The sequence below is a fragment of the Citrus sinensis genome, chromosome 3, assembly GCF_022201045.2.
Source record: "Citrus sinensis cultivar Valencia sweet orange chromosome 3, DVS_A1.0, whole genome shotgun sequence".
NCBI lineage: Eukaryota > Viridiplantae > Streptophyta > Magnoliopsida > Sapindales > Rutaceae > Citrus > Citrus sinensis.
In genome coordinates, this window is record NC_068558.1 from 27,436,547 (window position 1) to 27,454,560 (window position 18,014).

Below are 18,014 nucleotides of genomic sequence, written 5' to 3' on the forward strand. Positions count from 1 at the left end.
TCCCCCCTTTTTTTTTTATTGAAGAAAAGATTTTAGTGAAAGATCAAAGAACCCTTGGCGTCGTAGCCAATTAATAACCTCAAATTAAAATATTACTGCTTGTACATAAATGAATATATGTGTATGCATCCCTATCAAGCTCTCAACGACCATTCACCAGAGAGATCTTTCTCTTTTCTCTTTCTTTTACTACAACAAAAGTCGTTTTTTTTTTCTCTGATCCAAACAGCCATTTCTGCATTGCAGCAGGTCAGCTTTCTCATTCTGTTCAACTGGGTTTCATCGGTATCAATCAATCGTTCATCTTTTTTTCTTTTTCTTTTTTTGGGTGTTAATTTGATGGGTTTTTGTAACTCTTTTAACTTTGATTCTATGAAAACTAAACACGTTTGAGTTTTGCTTTAATTTCTATAACCTTTGTTTTGCAAATATATACGTGAAGTGCTTGCATGAGTGTTTTTACACTTGCATGTAGATTATTATTATAATTCTTGTTCAAAATTTTTCATTTTTTTTGGTGCTTTTATCAATTACTAAATGGAGGAAATATCTTACGGATCCCTCATGTTTCCATTTTCGCGGTATCTGCCCTCAAAATTCTGTTAAAAGTCTGCTACTAGGAGCATGATTTGACTGCTATATCTCGGAAATGGGCATATCAAGATGACACGACGAATATAAATTATTCATATCATTGATTTTATTTCCAGGTTCTTAATAATAAGATTCGACGACAGAATTTATTCGTGCTAGTTAGTAGAATCTCATACGGGCGCTCCTCATAGTTTGAAGTTCGAATAGTTCAACGATGAGGTTTGATTTACGTTCATATAATATAATATAAGAAGTAAGAATGGAATCATTGAGGAGTTGATTGATGAACTTTGGAAACTCGTATTTTTGTTTAGATTTTCGCTAAACAACAAGGACAGCGTTGCAAATTACCCCAAACTATTTGACAAACTCTCAACAGGGTCGAGTGTGAAAAGAAATGTAAATTAAGTTACCACTTGAGATACTTTAAATTACAGGGACCCAAATGCTTTTAGCATAGAGCCATCTAGGAGATATTCATGGCTTTTTCAATTAAAATAAGGGAAAAGTATCATTTTTAGGCAAAGCAATAATAATAATAATAATTCTTTCATGTTAGTTTTCTGGAAAAAGTTTGATTAATTTTGGGAAATATTTTCAGCAAAAAGTTGAAGGCAGGAAGATCATTGTGTTTCATTAATTATGACCCCCATTGTCTGCAGCCAGATGTCCTCATTATATTTTGTGACACTTTTGACTTTATCTTCAATTTGGGACCATTCTTTTTTTTTTTTAAAAAAAATTATTATTTGTTAGTTTCATTTGTATTAGTTTTAATGGATAAATTAATTTTTCCTGCATTGCACTTTCGATGTGCAAAAATTACATAAGCAATACATAGATAGAAACTTATATCCATTTTAAGCTATTAGAGTCAAAGTTTACTCTGCATAAGTCTACTTGACCAGCTGCATTCAGTAATTTTCCAGAATGACCTTTACTAGTAGCAGAAATGAATTTGTTAATCTGTATCTCAAATTTGGATATTTGTCAACTATTCGAATTCTTTGCAGGGTAGATGGAGAACGGTGTCAAAGAAGAAGGAGAAAATGCAGCATCCATGCCCAAGGTATGCTGATGAGCAAAATTTGAACATTTTAAATTCTTCTATGTCTCAGAGTTTTATTTGTTGGTTTTGCCTTCTGTATGAATAGTTCAGTGTCTGCTTCTCTCTGTATCCATTGATTTATCTAGTGCACATGATCTTGGCATTCTATATTACTTATTTGTTCAAATGTCGCGTAAAAATATAGATACCTTTGCTTTCAGTACTTCCAAATTCAGACGGTCGTATGCCTAGTCAATTATGTTATTGATAAAAAATTAATCCCTAATGATTAATATGAAGATTGGCTCCATTTTGAAGAGACCATGAAATGCATTTGCGTTAACGTTATCAGTATAGTTTACAGGAAGAGATTTGCTGGGGCAGAAGTTTAAGCTATTGATTGGGATTTTTTAAAAGAATGTAACAGAACTACTGAATGTATGTGTCTCTCAGTATGATCCCTGTCTCACTACAACTACTTCTGTGGCACTTAGAAGTTGCTTGCTTACAATCGGTTGTGTCACCCACAGAGTTATAAATCAATGATTATGTTGAAATAGACATGTGTGGATGCTTTAGCACATAAAGCTTCATTAATCATCTGGAAACGTGTTTTAGCTTCATTAATCATCTGGAAACGTGTTTTACAACCACAATATATGCTTTTGCATCACTTCACCAAAGTACAAAAGAAATTTTGTTTTTAGAATAATTGTGTGGTAATCAATGAATAAGGTCTTACGAGTGTTCTGACTAATTTTATGCCTTTTTAAACCTTAAATTTCTTCCATCATTTTTGCTTTTTGTTTTTTTTTTCTTTTTGCATTAGGTTGACCCGGGGCAACCCCCCCAGTTGACATGGCAGCGAAAACTGGATTCTAATGTAAAAGTCCCAACGGGATTCACTCTAAGTTTTCAAGAGTTTAGGCATTTGGTAAAGCTCGAAAATTTATATGAAGTACTCATCTTATGTTCATTCTTGATGATGATCAGCATTTTGGATTAATGAATTTTCATTTTTTTTTTTAAATTTGAAGGCACATATAGGGTTTAGACTTTATCGTTATAGCAAGCAAGAAGAAGCAAAAGGAAAGGTAATGATCAGATCATGTGTTCTGATGGGATATTCTACACTTACTAGCACATCACGTTTAGCCCAATTCTATTCTTCATTTTATTTTTGATATCAACCAAATATTCTTCATTTATTCAGGTGCCAGTTTTCAATGTTTTCAGAAAGCATCATATTACCAGTGATCAAGGCATTCCCTTAGGTGGTATTGGGTAGGTTTCATTATATACTCATGACAAATTTGCCTATGCATATTGCTATTGAACTTTTTAATCATTCTTTTTTTTTTTCTTGTCTGTTCTTTCAATTTTTTAATGCCACTCATATGTTTGAAAGCATGACTTTAGTGCAGGAAGCATTGGAAGAAGTTACAGAGGCGAGTTTCAACGCTTCAAACTGTTCCACGGGATTTGTGATGATGCCCCAGTTCTGGCAAATCAATTTTCTGTAAGTCTACTTTTATGTATTGTGAAGTCATTTCCAAAGTAGCATAGCCTGAACTGTGGCTACAAATTTAAAAAATATGGATCAGTCCTTTCTCAATTTTCACTGTCACAAGTTCTGTAAGCATATTTATCAGAAATTTCTTGTGGGCTTTAATTCATATCTTTTCGAGAGATGAAATGAAATAAACAGTAAACTCTTATTCTCTTGAATTTAGTTATGATGAATTAGTAAATGTGTTAGGGTAAGTCAGGTAAAAATTGTTTGATGCCATTTCCTCATCCAGGTTTTCGTTTCACGCCCAAATGGAGAAAAGTTTTCCAGTGTATTATGCCCGAGGAGTCCAGGGGTCCCCAAGTAAGCAACAATCTTTATCTTTCCAATATGTCATTTATTAATCTTTTATAATCACATTATTTGAACTGGTGAGTTGTTTTGCAGAAAAAATACAGACTCTGGCATTGAATCTTGGGATTGGAATCTGAAGGGTGAAAATTGTACCTATCATGCTTTGTTTCCGAGGGCTTGGACAGTCTATGATGGTATGAGCTTCACTAATCTGAAAAAAACTCTACCAAGACTTTTATGTGTTGTCAGTTTCTTACATTTGACATTCAAATTTTGTAAAGCAGGGGAACCTGATCCAGAACTTAGAATTGTTTGTCGTCAAATTTCACCTTTTATTCCCCATAATTACAAAGAGAGCAGTTTCCCTGCATCAGTATTTACATTCACGGTAAGGAAAGGGCATTTAAGCAACTTCATTTGTACTACATAACTAGTTTAACTCCAGATTATGTGGCCCTAAGCATTTCTTTATGTCTCTTTCAGCTATCTAATTCAGGACAAACCTCTGCGGATGTCACATTGCTTTTTACTTGGGCTGTAAGTTTGAGATTTTACACAGAACCATATATTTCAATTTGCTTCAGATTTTACACAGTAGGTGGTATACTCAAACCAATATACGAAGCATTGTTTAAACACTAAACATTTATGCTTCTGCGGGCAGAATTCTGTTGCTGGAGACTCTGGATTATCTGGTCATCACTTCAATTCAAAGACAATGTAAGGATATAGGTAGACTTAATAAATATACACGCCTTAATGGAACCTTTTTTTTATTCCGGCCCAATTAAATTTCTATATCAATCCTTCCGTACTAACCAGCATTTGATTCCTTCAAGGACAAAGGACGGAGTGCATGGATTAACTTTACATCATAGGTAATCTATTTATTGAGACTTAGCTCCATGGTTTGTGCAATTATAATATTCATATACATTTTGAACTATAAGATGCATTGGGAAACTCTAATTTAATGACAAACATTTCAGAACGGCAAATGGACGTCCTCCAGTAACTTTTGCCATTGCAGCAGAGGAAACAGCTGATGTTCATGTCTCTGAGTGCCCTTGCTTCTTGTTATCTGGTAATTCCAAAGGAATCACAGCTAAAGACATGTGGAATGAAATAAAAAAGGTGATCGATGTTTCTTAAATTCTTGCATGTCTGTGAAAGCAATTTGCCTCTCTCTCTCAAAATATATAGATACAAGTATAATGTTCCTAAGCGTATTCATTATCTGATGTCATTGTTATCAAATGACACAAACAATGCATTCTGATTTGTAAATGGTGAGCCATAAAAGATTTTATGTATTATAGGAAAGAAAAACTTGTGTGCAAATTAGATGAATATGCAATTCTGTTATGCACTAATATCCATTGTCTGCATGAAGATCTTGATTCACTTCTATTGTTACAGCACGGATCATTTGACCACCTTGACAATGATAAAACGTCACCTTCGGAACCAGGATCGTCCATTGGAGCAGCCATAGCAGCCTCTTTAACTATTCCTTCTGGATCTACCCGTAGTGTCACATTTTCATTGGCGTGGGACTGTCCAGAAGTCAAATTTTTTGAAAAGGTGTACCACAGGTGAGTTTCCCTGTCTGGCCAATATGTTTAGTAAGCCCAACATTGTCAAATGATTCTGACTTTATTACATACAAAATTCCTCAATAACAGGCGTTATACGAAATTTTATGGCACTCTAGGGGATTCAGCAGCTAGAATTGCACATGATGCCATCCTTGGTAATGTTTCTATGAAGCATTTGGGGTTTTTTTCTTTCTTTTTCTCCCTCCTAAAAACTACCAATCAGGGGTAATAGTTAAGGTAGATAGAAAGAAAATTTGTAACAAATGGGCATATGGATGACGTGGTAAACCAGTCGCGCCTAAATTTTTTCCATCAATGATATGGAAAAAATGCATCTGTATCTTCCATTATCTGGTATGGCATGAAATATGTTGCTGAGGTGCTAGGTATCTGCGTTTGCAGTTTTTCAACAAATATTATGAATATTTTAGCAAGTTCTGACCATGTCAATTATAGATAACATTATATACATATAATTGAATATGTTTTCTAATGTTTTAAAACCAGAGCATGCTAAATGGGAATGCGAGATAGAAGCATGGCAAAGACCAATTCTTGAAGACAAAAGGTTTCCTGAATGGTGAGATTGATGGAAAATTAGTGTACAAATCTTCCAATTTAGGAGGAAAAATGTAATTGATAAGTCTTTTTGCAGGTACCCAATCACTCTTTTTAATGAGCTTTATTATCTCAATGCTGGAGGAACTATTTGGACAGGTATTTGTTAGCTTAAAATCTGTTTGATTGAAATCTGCTTTATTATAGTAATTGAAGCTCACTCTTTAATTCCACAGATGGCTCACCTCCAATGCAAAGTTTGGCAACCATTAGGGAAAGAAAATTTTCTCTTGATACTCCAAGGTCAGATAATAAGAATATTTTTTGTGCGGACGATGAAAATGACACTGCTAATGGAATCCTTGGAAGGATGACATCTACGCTTGAGCAAATTCATACTCCAGCATCGTCTGATACTGCTCTTGGAACCCGTTTACTTGAAAATGGAGAAGAAAATATTGGTCAGTTCCTGTACCTTGAAGGGGCTGAATACGTCATGTATAATACATACGATGTCCATTTCTATTCATCTTTTGCACTGGTCATGCTATTCCCCAAACTAGAACTTAGCATTCAGAGAGACTTTGCAGCAGCAGTAATGATGCATGATCCTGGTACAATGAAAATTATGAGTGATGGAAAGTGGGTTGCTCGAAAATTTCTCGGTGCTGTTCCCCATGATATTGGGCTTGATGACCCATGGTTTGAAATAAATAGTTATAACCTGTTCAATTCATCTCGGTGGAAAGACTTGAATTCTAAATTTGTTCTCCAAGTTTACAGGGATTTTGTAGCCACTGGTGATAAAAATTTTGCAAGGGCTGTTTGGCCCTCGGTTTATATTGCTATGGCTTATATGGAACAGTTTGATAAGGATGGGGATGGAATGATTGAGAATGAAGGGTTTCCTGATCAGACTTATGATGCATGGTCAGCTAACGGGGTCAGTGCTTATTGCGGTGGGCTGTGGGTGGCTGCCCTTCAGGCTGCCTCAGCCTTGGCAAATGACGTTGGTGACCATGCATCTGCCAGTTACTTCTGGGTTAGATATCAGAAAGCAAAAGCTGTATATGACAGTCTATGGAATGGTTCCTACTTCAATTATGACAACAGTGATGGTAGTTCAAGCACATCCATTCAGGCCGATCAATTGGCTGGGCAATGGTGAGTCAGATTCTTTTCAGTATTATCATACACCATGAGAATAAATGTTCCTTCATTCAGTCCAGTGATTGGCATAACACTGTACCATGAAATATCATATAGATCATTTGCCTCCTGTTTTCCCACCCTTCAGTTTATTTGTGCGTGCACAACCGAAAAGCTAATATTATAATCTGTTTAATTTTCCTATTCTGAAAGTTGAACATCATGTCTGCGGTTTGCTACACTATAGGTATGCAAGAGCATGCGGTCTTTTGCCAATTGCTGATGAAGCTAAAGTGAAGAAAGCACTTACGAAAATTTACGACTTCAATGTCTTAAAGGTGAAAGGAGGAATGTGTGGAGCAATGAACGGTATGCAACCTGATGGAAGAATTGATATGTCTGGCTTGCAGGCAAGAGAAATATGGCCTGGAGTTACATACGGCCTTGCTGCTTCTATGATTCAAGAGGAGATGGTGGATATGGCATTTCAGACGGCTGCTGGTGTCTATGAAGTAGCTTGGTCCGAAGATGGTCTTGGGTAAGTGAACTTCTTTCTTCAGTTAACTTTCTTTGTTGATTAGTAGGAAGCACCTTTCCGTTTTACTCACTCAAAATTGTTCTTTTACAGATACTCTTTTCAGACTCCAGAAAGTTGGAACAACAATGATGAGTACAGATCTCTCTGTTATATGCGGCCGTTGACCATATGGGCAATGCAGTGGGCTTTGACAAAGCCAAAGCTGAGCAGGCAAGAGATAAAACATGAGATAAGTGATCGGGATTCTTCATACTTGGAGCAACATGCCGCATTTTCAAAAGTGGCTTCTCTGTTAAAGTTGCCGAAGGAGGAAGCTTCCAAAGGCTTCCTAAAGGTTGTTTATGACTTCACAATCGGAAGAGTTCTTTGGTAATTCTTGGATTGAACGTGCCAACTTAGGCAATTCCTTTTCATTAGTAACTTCTTTAAAGGAATGTTATTATCAATGGCACTGGAACTTAATATGGTGCTACTGGTGTTACCAAGCTTTTTTTTACGTGCAATAAATTAGAATTGGATACTAGGATTGAAATAACAGATGCTTCAGATTTCACATGAACTTTTGTCCAAGAGCATTAAGTTTAAATAACTTCATTAACTGGTTTTTCAAATTATCTAAAGAAGCAGGAATTGAATCACCAAATCAGTTGCCATACCATGCAAGCTCAAAACGAGAGCTTACCTGACCTTTGGGTACTCAACTGATTCTGAGAATTTTGAGCTTGACAAACATACAAGGCAAAGCTTGTATATTTAGTTTGATGATCTTTCCAGCAAGATTTGCATGAGATTCCAACTTTCCTATTTTGTAGCATTCTGAGAATGGAAAGTCTATAAGGTTAAAATAGTGAAGTGTCGTCTTTTAAGCCATAACCTCAACTGAGTGAATGCTGAAACAACTTAACTTGATAGTCAACTTAGGTTCAAAACAAAATTTTACATGTTTACCGAACACAAACTTATCTTCCACGACACAACTGCTGCACATCAATACCCAAACAGAGCGTAAGTTGGGTTTTCAAAGTAGGCATTCCATTTCAGAAAAGCTTTTGCTTCCTCATTGGAAGCAAAGAATGTGCATAACAGGGTGAGGAGAACGATAACCTACTCCATGAGATTCAAAAAAAGGATGTAACTCCTCTCCATTCCATCTTGTAATTTCACCAGGTGATCCATCGAAGCCTTTTGGAAAAAAAAATAAAAATTGCTTTCTATGTTTGAGGTAAAAAACTTGAATTCAATCACCACCGTTTCATACGTAAGATCATCTCAGAACAAGATCTAACTCAATGGCGACTTCAAAGTTCCATTTAACATAATACGAAAATTTTTTCATTACCTTTGAAGAGAACCTTGATATTTGTTCAAATGGGTCACAAACAGCCTGAAGACCAATCTTTAAAAAGATAGATACTACGATAAGATTATGTCATTGAGAACATACAATGTCGAAGATGAGGAACAACATAACAAATACCAGCAGCATATATGTAAGATACTCAGTTATCACAAAACAAGAAATTCAGAGTTCAGCAACTGCAAATTCCACCAGCAGTTTAGAGGAATAGACCTAACCAGAGCTACTGCTAACTAATCCACATCAGGTAATTAGAAATACAAATCAAATTATCAACGAGGTGCAGCATACATCTGGGTTGAATCATATTGAGGATAACCAGGCTGAGGTGAGACAGTTTTCCCATAACCAGCTGCTGCAGTTCCTTGAGCTACTCCATATGCAGTTGACTGCGATGCAGACTGATCATAGCTTGGTTGAGTTGCTGCAGGTTGAGCATAACCTGGCTGCCCAGTTGGTGCAGCATATGCTGACCCAGGAGCACTACTTCCATAACTAGGATCTTGTGTCCCTTGATATCCATAACCTGCATTACTAGTTGCAGGCTGTTCGGGATAAGCTTGCTGAGTATTTGTGTACTGTCCATACCCGGCAGTAGGCGCTACCTGCCCATAACTAGGGGCCTGTTGACCACCAGGCTGAGGATAATTAGGAACTGCCTGACCAGCTTGTTGAGGATACCCCGGAGCAGATGCTGGAGGCTGATTATAGCTGTCAGGAGCCGGTGCTGACCCATATGAAGGATATGTTTGCTGCGTGGGTCCACTTGTTGCATAAGGGTATTGCTGTTGATGTGGTACATTAGGGCCATATGATTGAGCTGATGGAACTTGGCTTTGGTAAGGTGGTATGTCCCCTGGTTGACCAGGCCTAGGGGGACCATAAGATTGGGGCTGTGTTCCTTGTGCTGGCATCCCATATGGTGGTTTCCCATACTGATGTTGATGATAACCAGATTGCAACCCACCCTGCGAGTAAACAGGCTGAGAATTGCTGTGCCCTCCATAGGGATGCTGTACCGGAGCATGATTGTCATCATATCCATGTCCATAGCCCTGCTGAGGAGCTGCGTGGGCATAAGGTTGTTGATGCCCATACTCTGAAGTATGTGGCTGTCCGTAGTTATAATTTGCCTGGGAGGGAGGTGGACCCCCAGCAGGGGCTTGTGCAGGGACTGAAGGATGCCCAGGAATGGAAGTTGAATGTGAGACAGAGACCGGTCGATCAGATACATGACCTCCTTGCCCACCATAGTAATCATAACCACCGGCAGCACCCTGCATATTGGGAGGACCACCGTAATTACTTCTTGGAGCCATTTGTTGTGGAGGATAATTACCATATGGCAGGTGTGGATAATGGGGATTTTGAGATGGATAAGGTCCTCGCTGTGGATAGTCATATGCCATAGGTTGAGAAGGGTGAGAACCCCGTGGACCCCATTGAGGAGGACCCGTAGGCACACGAGGTCGATAAGCCTGCTGGTTAAACCCACCAGAGAGAGTTGACGGCCTCACAGTCTATTGAATGCAATTGCATTACAAGAATTAGTAACCAAAGTAACCATCATTCATAAACATACAAGGACAAACTAAGATGATCTTCATACAAATGAACAAATATGAAAGTCACAAAATGCATGTCATTTTGGAATGATAATACAAAGAAGCCACCAACTAAACAGATGAAAAATGATTCAAGTGAAAGCCAAGACCTTCAGCACAACAATGAAAATCAAAATGTAAGACTAATATCACAAACATTACATACATTTCAGTAGACTCATGATAATCATCACCATAACAAGGTACAAAATTATCATAAGCATGTTATATTGAAAAAGAGAGATATGATGATTATAAGCAAACCTGTATTAAAAACAAAAGTTTATTAAGAGCAAGAGCATATAATATGCTTCAGACACCATTAATAAAATTCAGAGGAAAATTGTCTCACTATCACAAACTCTCACTTCTCAACCAACAAGATCAAAGAAAGAGATAAATTCTACAATAGAGATATTTCTCAGCAGTCTCAGCATTAGATCTCAAGGACTAGATGAAATTGATCAGATATTCCAAATGCACAGTAGTCTAAACATGTTTCATAGGAAGCCAATCAAGATGACAAGATAGAATGTTCATTAGGGACTTTCTGGAAATTTTAGAAGTTCAAAGTTCATCAAAAGATAAAGAGGATACGGCTTCTCAGCTATCTTCAGACTAACACATATTCTGGATGCTTGAGTTCACAAATTTGCTAGATTATAACACTCCAGGCAATTACCATAAAATAGATGGCATAAACATGCTAGATCTCAGGTATCAAATAATGTTTCCGACGAATTCATGCTGCACCTCAAAGCACATCAGAAGACAGGTACCATATTCTCCAATGTTTCAACAAGCATCAATCATAACATGACAAATTTCACCAGGTATAGAACTGTCTTCGATACATGTCCGACACATAGAACATCGGGACACTACAAAGCACTAAGGTTAATAGAATATAGGCTTTACTACATGATTTTTTAACTTTTCAAGTCTCAAAGCAATCTTACCCACTAGTAACACCAGCAATTGCGAGTATACCTCTCTTCGGGGGAGTGAAAAGTGGTTGTCTATTGCTACACCAAGAAACCAATGCTGACCCATGAGAAAGGGATAGCCAAATCTGCATTTTTAAAGCCAACCAACTCGAATTGGCACCTTTAACATAAAGAAATCATGGCAACCGACATCTTCGATTGAATACATGAATATCTTCCTAATAGCATTCATGTAACCTTGGCATAAGTGGTAATGTAATTCAGCTCTCACTCCCATGGCAAAGTTATCACACCATGACTACAATTATATGTTGATAAATGCAAAGGATATTGAGCTTCTGTTTGACCAATCCAATGAAGACAAGACATTTTTCCAAAGACCCAAATCAAGCAATAAGTATTATGATTTTTTTGTCAAAATAATTGACAAAATTGTTTGTTTACATATGCTTCTTGACATAATAGAAGTAATGCCACTGAAGTTGAACAATTATAGCAGAGAGCAAAAGAACTTCACATACAACTAATTTATGATAGACATCCATAAGAAAGTCAAACCTTCAAGTAGTCCTAGATATTTTCCCATTACATATCAATAACACGTAGGAAAGCTACATTCTCTGTCATAACCAGTTATCCTATCAGTAACCAAAAAAAAAAAAGAGTATCCACTCAGACCACAACTTACTCTAAGCATAAGCATACATTACAATTTATAGATTCCAAACTACCAGATGTTGTGACAACATGAAAAAAAGATAAGGCATGGTAGGAAATATGCAACTGCCCCCAGAATGAGAAAGTAACCTATGGAATCCTACATGTCCACTTGTTCAAAACAAATACCAAAGAAAATGAACTAATTGCATATAGATACAGATCTTAAGGATTGCAAGATGTTAAAAAAAAATAAAAATTAGAAAGCATTGAATTAAACAGTCTCCAAAAATTTCAACAATTCATTTTCTAACACAACAAAAAGAACTGTATTCTGACTTGGACTGCATGGTGCAAGTTGCCACCATCAAAGATGTAGCATTACAAGTAACTATACAATGAGCAGTTAAACAATAGACCTTTATGACTCTGATGTAATGAATTAAATTCTTCCAATTGTACATTACATATCAATGAGCAGAGCACATTCAGTGTCTCAAAGCATTTCTAGAAGTCATCATCTCAATAACATTCAACAAAAATTCATTACAAGAGAATCTCATATATCCACATGGATAATTGTAATGCAAAGAATACCAAAATAAAAATTGTATCTAAAATGTAATAAAACTGCAAGTCTACAGTAAAAGACACAAGGTCAAAAACAAACCTGACTCAAAACCTCCTTTATCATTTCTTGAGCAATCTCAATTTGCCTCATATCACCAGTAACTCGCACTATCCTCTCTTTGGAACCATCTCCTTCGGGAAGATGTTGAGGTATCAACTATACAAAAAACAGTTTCACTACTGAGTCTACATCAACCTTCAACTGAATCGTTAAGTAATGCCTAGGGTAACGGTATCAACTACCTGAATGCGTGCCCCTGATCTGGTCTGCAGACCTTTGATTGTCTCCCCACCTCTACCAATTATTAAACCAACCTGACCAAGATTATGTGCAATGGATGATCAGCAAACATGCATGCAAAGCCAAGTATTTCAGCTCATCATGATAACAACAATAACCTTTTCATTTGGAACTTTAATCTCAACTTGTTCTGCAGCCCCAGAAGCCTGTGCAGTAGCTAAGCCCCTAGCTACAAGTGACGGAGAGCCCCCTGCATCAGCCTGCAGTAATGGATACATTATCTTCAATTAATGAGTGCTAAAAAAAGTCCCAAAATCATGCAAGTAAACAAAATTACAAAAAGCAAATAAAAAAAAGTACATTGCCCAAATTAAATTAATCACTTGTTAGGAATAAAAAATAAAACCATTGAACACATTACCTCTGCTATCACAGCATTTATAAGTTTCTCAGCCTTGTCTATATTACTTAAAGTTCCTATTATTTCTACTGGTCTGGTTGCAGCGTGGGGATCCGCATCAGCATCTCTAGTAATTTGAATTTTTGCCCCCGAATTGTACTGCAAGTACCGTATGGTATCCCCAGCCTTGCCAATAAGAACCCCAACCTGTACCAGCGTTTGCAAACTTTAATCTGTCAAAAGATGCTCTTGCACACTTGATCTAACCAATAAAAAGCAATTTTGATTTCCACACGCATTACACAACCATCAGACAGTCATCAAATCAAATCATCAAGATGTTATCATTAGGAATTCTTCACAAAGAGTATTGAAGCCTTCACATGAATAATTTTGGTCCACATTTGGCAAATTATTAGGCACCCAAAGGAAAGGGTTATTTGCAAATATATAGCACTCACCTCCACAGTTACAAACTACTCTTAGAAAAAAGATGATAAAAATATCTTTAAAAAACTATATCCAAAGCTAATGCCACACCTTATTGTTAGGGACCTCAATTTTGCGGCTCATGGTCGAATCATCAGTTGAAGACGGATCATCTGACTTAGAATTGTCAACCACTTGTTGAGGAACCACATTAGAGGGTTCAACTGATTCTTCTTCTTTAACTGTTTCTTCCTCCTTAACAGTGACTTCTTTGGTTTCCTCTTTAACATCAATAAAGGCCTCTTCAGTACTGAATAAGACTTCTTTTGTCTCCTCTTTAACAGAGATTTGCTGATTGTCAACCGAAGCCTGTTCTTCCACTGAAGAATGTTGTTCAGTTTTCACTTCCGCACTTTCTAGCTCTTCTTCTTTAGTAGTATCCTCAGTCAGCTGTTCAGCATCCACTACTTCATCTGGTTTCTCTTCTTTTAATCCATTCACATTAACTGCACTCAAACAAATTATTTGCTCATTATTACAGTAGTCCCAAGTTAACAAGAATAACATTATTAAAAGTAAGTATATAAGCCTCTAAAAAATACAAGATAACCATGTATCAACAACTGCCTTTAAACTAAATGCGATCTAATAGAAGGAAAACAGAGAAGAAGTCAAAACCAAAAGTTCTAATGCATATTCTTTTCTTCAATAGTCTCATTTAGCTTATAAAGTTAGCACATTATAAACATTGCATACTATTTCAGCAGCTATTTAATTTTCCAAAATAAACTATTTATTCATCCTTCAATGGCCCAATTAACCTCTAAAATTCATTGACTATTCTCGAAAAGAGATCATCTCAATGACAGTATTAGGCAAAATATTGATAATATATAATTTTGCACAAAAAAAAAATCAACTAAAAAAATCAAATCACAAATCTAAGGAAAAAGCAAACCGAAAAAATAAAAATAAAAATAATTCATAATAAATTACCTGGACCATCAGGCTTTTCAGTTTTCTCATCATCAAGTCTAGGTCGCTTAACCTCTGATCCATGAGCCTCCGCAAATCCATCAACGTTCTTTTCCACTTCATCGCTGTTCTTGGCCTCGTCATCACGCATTCCCTCTGCGTGTTCTAAGGCCTCGTCGGGCTCCAAATCGTCGAGCTTCCTTTTAAGATCCGCCGCAGCAGCAGACGCCGGAGCCAACACCTCTTCCTCCGCCATTCGGATTAAACAGAAACAAAACGAAAAAAACCTAAAAATCTAATAATTTATTAAGAAATTAGGGTTCCAACAGTCAAAAGATATAACGTCCACTAGTTCGTGGGTTTCTTGAGAGATGTAGAGAGCGAGATGTCGAGAAGAAGGGTTTTGTGCCTATATATACACACACACGTTAATCGAAAGCAATTTGATTACTGTGCAGATATTTTAGTGCGTGATGGAGACGGAGGACCTAATTGTAATTTTGTATAATTTAGGGTTTACAAAATGTTGGGCCAACAAAACATTTGGACCGGCCTTAAGCCAATTGCTCATCATGGACTGAAGATTGGTTTTAGTGTCGTGTTATTTCGAGTCTATCCAAAAGAAATGTTTTTTTAATAGTGTATTTACTAATCGGTAATCAAAATAGACTGAAATCATAATAAAAAATTAGAATCAAAATAAAATATTTGAAATCATAATAGAAAATGAGAATCGAAATAAAATATTTACTTTAACTATAAAAATAGAAATCAGAATGAGTTATATTATCATTGATATGTTTATTTTATCTTAAATCATAATAGATTGTTGTAAATTACTAAAATGATTTTAGTTGATTATTTCATTATTTATTGTTAATAATAATAATAACAACAACAGCAACAATGATAATAGTAATAATAATTATTATTATTACCATCGTCATCAATTTTATTATCATTAATTAATAATAATATTATTTATTTTTAAAAACTAATTATTATTATTATTAGTTTTATTACCATTAATTAGTAGTAGAATTATTATTATTATTAACAAAAATCACAAACAAAGAATAATAACAATAAAAATAATATAATAATATTTAAATTGAGGACAAAAGTGGGATTATGAAATTTGGGTGAGGGTAAATGAGGTGTTCAAGGAATGGGAACTTGATTCCCAACCCTCACGGGAATCAAGTTTCCATTCCTTAATTCCAAAACATTATGCACCTCACATGTTTGATTTCCATTCCACTTCTATTATAACAATTAAACACTGCCAATAATTCCCAATCCAGATTCCAATTCCTCAATCCAAGAAGTAGACGCACTGTAAACATCCACCTGTTGATGGATATTATCCATTCAAGTGCAACTATATAATTATCTATGATGCATATGTCTATATCCATATATGATTTTAATGCTAGATACATATATCTACAAATATGAATAGTAATGGATATTTAATTTTTATAATATGAAAAATAATACAAAAAGTATGAAATAAATAATAATAATAATATATCTAATATCAAATTAGAAATAATAAACATCCCATAACAAACATTAGCCCTATGGATTCACAAACTGAAATTATAATATGAAATTACAAATTAATTTCAAACTAAATATAGAAAGTTCATTCTTCCAACAAGCCTTTTTTATGACTTACAAACTTTCAATGACCATCATCATAAATCTATAAATCAAAGTAATTAAAGCATTAAACAAGTAAATATTTTGTATTATATATGACCTTGATCCTTCATAATTGAGCATCATAGAGCATCAACAACATGATTGTGTCTCCTCTTAATTATCATTATCAGTCACTTCTCCATTCATGATCTTATTTTTAAAAATTCCACCTTGTTAAAAAAAAAAAAACTTTATTGTCAAAATTAAGTAAAGTGTAGAAGTGACCCCTCAATTTTATTCTCTAACTCCCGTATCTAAATTCCATCATCAAAGTGACCAAAATTCTGCTTCAAATAGCCCAGCTTATGCACTAGCGAGTCAATCTTTCGCATTCTACCTTGAAATTCCTGAGCACTCCAGTGAGATAATGCCGCCACCGTTCGTGCCACCCTTCGCTTAAAAATCCCCACCTGATCATTCACTAAGTACTCATTTGTTTGCCAACATTCCTTAATAATAGTCGTACATCGATCATACCCTTTCTAAAACGCCTCATAATGAAATCGAGGCCTAACTGATTTATACAACCCAGACATAAATTGATCCCGAACTTCAAGCAACACAAGACAATGATCAGATGCCCATGAAGTTAAATGAGAAACGGATGAAGAAAAATGCAAATCTTGCCAACTACAGGAACAAAGAAACCTATCAAGCCGTTCTTCAATTAAATTAGTCGATCCAAAACGCCGATTAGACCATGTAAAAGGTAAGCCGGAAAAACCCATATCTATCAATTTACAGTCACTCAAAGCTTGCCGAAATTCTGCCATTGCATCCAAATAGCAAAACCGACCTCCAACTTTTGCATTTGGCTCCAAATTTTCATTAAAATCACCACCACAAATCCACGGCAGTCTAGACTCTGAACTCAACCGGCGAAGAAGCTCCCAAGTGTGCTTTTTCATTCCTGCCTAAGGATGACCATAAATTCCACTGAAACGCCAAGAAAGTTCTTCATGTTGCTTAATAATAGCATCAATATGATGGAGACTATATGATAAATCCACCTCTTGTCGCCACATCAAAGCCAAACCACCCCAGTTCCTGTTCTACCCACAACTAGACAACATTCATAACCCAAGTTCCTACTGTCAACTTCCATCTTTAAAACCACCTTCCTAGTTTCACATAAAAATACAATCTCCATCTTCACTCGTTTGAGGATTTTTTTAAGTGCTAGGAATGTCAGAGGATTCCCCAAACCTTGGACATTCCACACCATTATCTTCATTGTGGTCGGCGCGGCTGCAACACAGAACCCGCCGATTCATTCGCAGAACCCAACTTATTTTCATGCTCATCCCCATTAGGATTTCTCTCACCAGCAATACCAATAAATATCGATGAATTTTCAGCCCCACACAACCCCAAACATACCCGTTTTGCATTTTCCTTAGAGACAACATCAAGCTCTCCAAAAACCGCTTCTTCCCCTCCTGGACAGGTACAGACGATTGGGGCAAGTGAGCTTGGCAAGCAAGCTTCTTTAATTTTGAATGATGATTGATGGAGGAACGCACTGCTGTTGAAGAAGAAAATTCCAAAATAGGTGCAGACGTATTTTTTATATTTTGGGAATTTATGTTTATTACTGTAGCCTCAGCACTTGTATTTTCCCCCTTTGTTTTGTCTTTAGATGGCAACCCATGAACCCCCTCTTTTTCCTTTAATGGGCCATCCCCATTGTACTTCGATTTATAAATAGGCCCACACAC

The 18,014-nt window shown here is 36.1% G+C and overlaps 2 protein-coding genes across 7 annotated transcripts; one reads left to right on the forward strand and one right to left on the reverse strand.

Moving 5' to 3' along the window:
• Positions 1–99: 99 nt before the first annotated feature.
• LOC102619312 (uncharacterized) lies at positions 100–7,908 on the forward strand. Of its 5 annotated transcripts, XM_052438490.1 has the most exons (21): positions 135–249; positions 711–813; positions 1,608–1,663; positions 2,472–2,576; positions 2,680–2,736; positions 2,856–2,926; positions 3,062–3,161; positions 3,445–3,515; positions 3,600–3,700; positions 3,788–3,894; positions 3,990–4,043; positions 4,171–4,226; positions 4,346–4,384; positions 4,496–4,640; positions 4,926–5,101; positions 5,192–5,259; positions 5,612–5,684; positions 5,760–5,821; positions 5,899–6,826; positions 7,059–7,349; positions 7,440–7,908. In XM_052438490.1, the coding sequence occupies exons 3-21, from the start codon at positions 1,613–1,615 to the stop codon at positions 7,720–7,722; spliced, it is 2,838 nt and encodes a 945-aa protein (XP_052294450.1). In that variant the 5' UTR covers positions 135–249; positions 711–813; positions 1,608–1,612; the 3' UTR covers positions 7,723–7,908. The 5 variants fall into 5 exon arrangements, with proteins under 5 accessions (XP_006478390.2, XP_006478395.2, XP_052294450.1 ...); XM_006478327.4 differs by lacking the exon at positions 711–813 and having other exon boundaries at positions 100–249; XM_006478332.4 differs by lacking the exon at positions 711–813 and having other exon boundaries at positions 101–249; positions 3,791–3,894.
• An 838-nt stretch (positions 7,909–8,746) lies between these two features.
• LOC102620563 (uncharacterized) lies at positions 8,747–15,013 on the reverse strand. Of its 2 annotated transcripts, none has more exons than XM_006478333.4 (7): positions 14,611–15,013; positions 13,726–14,120; positions 13,207–13,392; positions 12,944–13,045; positions 12,785–12,859; positions 12,585–12,701; positions 8,747–10,226 (listed from the first exon to the last, which is right to left on the reverse strand). In XM_006478333.4, exons 1-7 carry the CDS (start codon positions 14,843–14,845, stop codon positions 8,979–8,981), a joined length of 2,358 nt encoding a protein of 785 aa, XP_006478396.2. In that variant the 5' UTR covers positions 14,846–15,013; the 3' UTR covers positions 8,747–8,978. The 2 variants fall into 2 exon arrangements, with proteins under 2 accessions (XP_006478396.2, XP_006478397.2); XM_006478334.4 differs by having other exon boundaries at positions 12,788–12,859; positions 14,611–15,012.
• Positions 15,014–18,014: the final 3,001 nt, after the last annotated feature.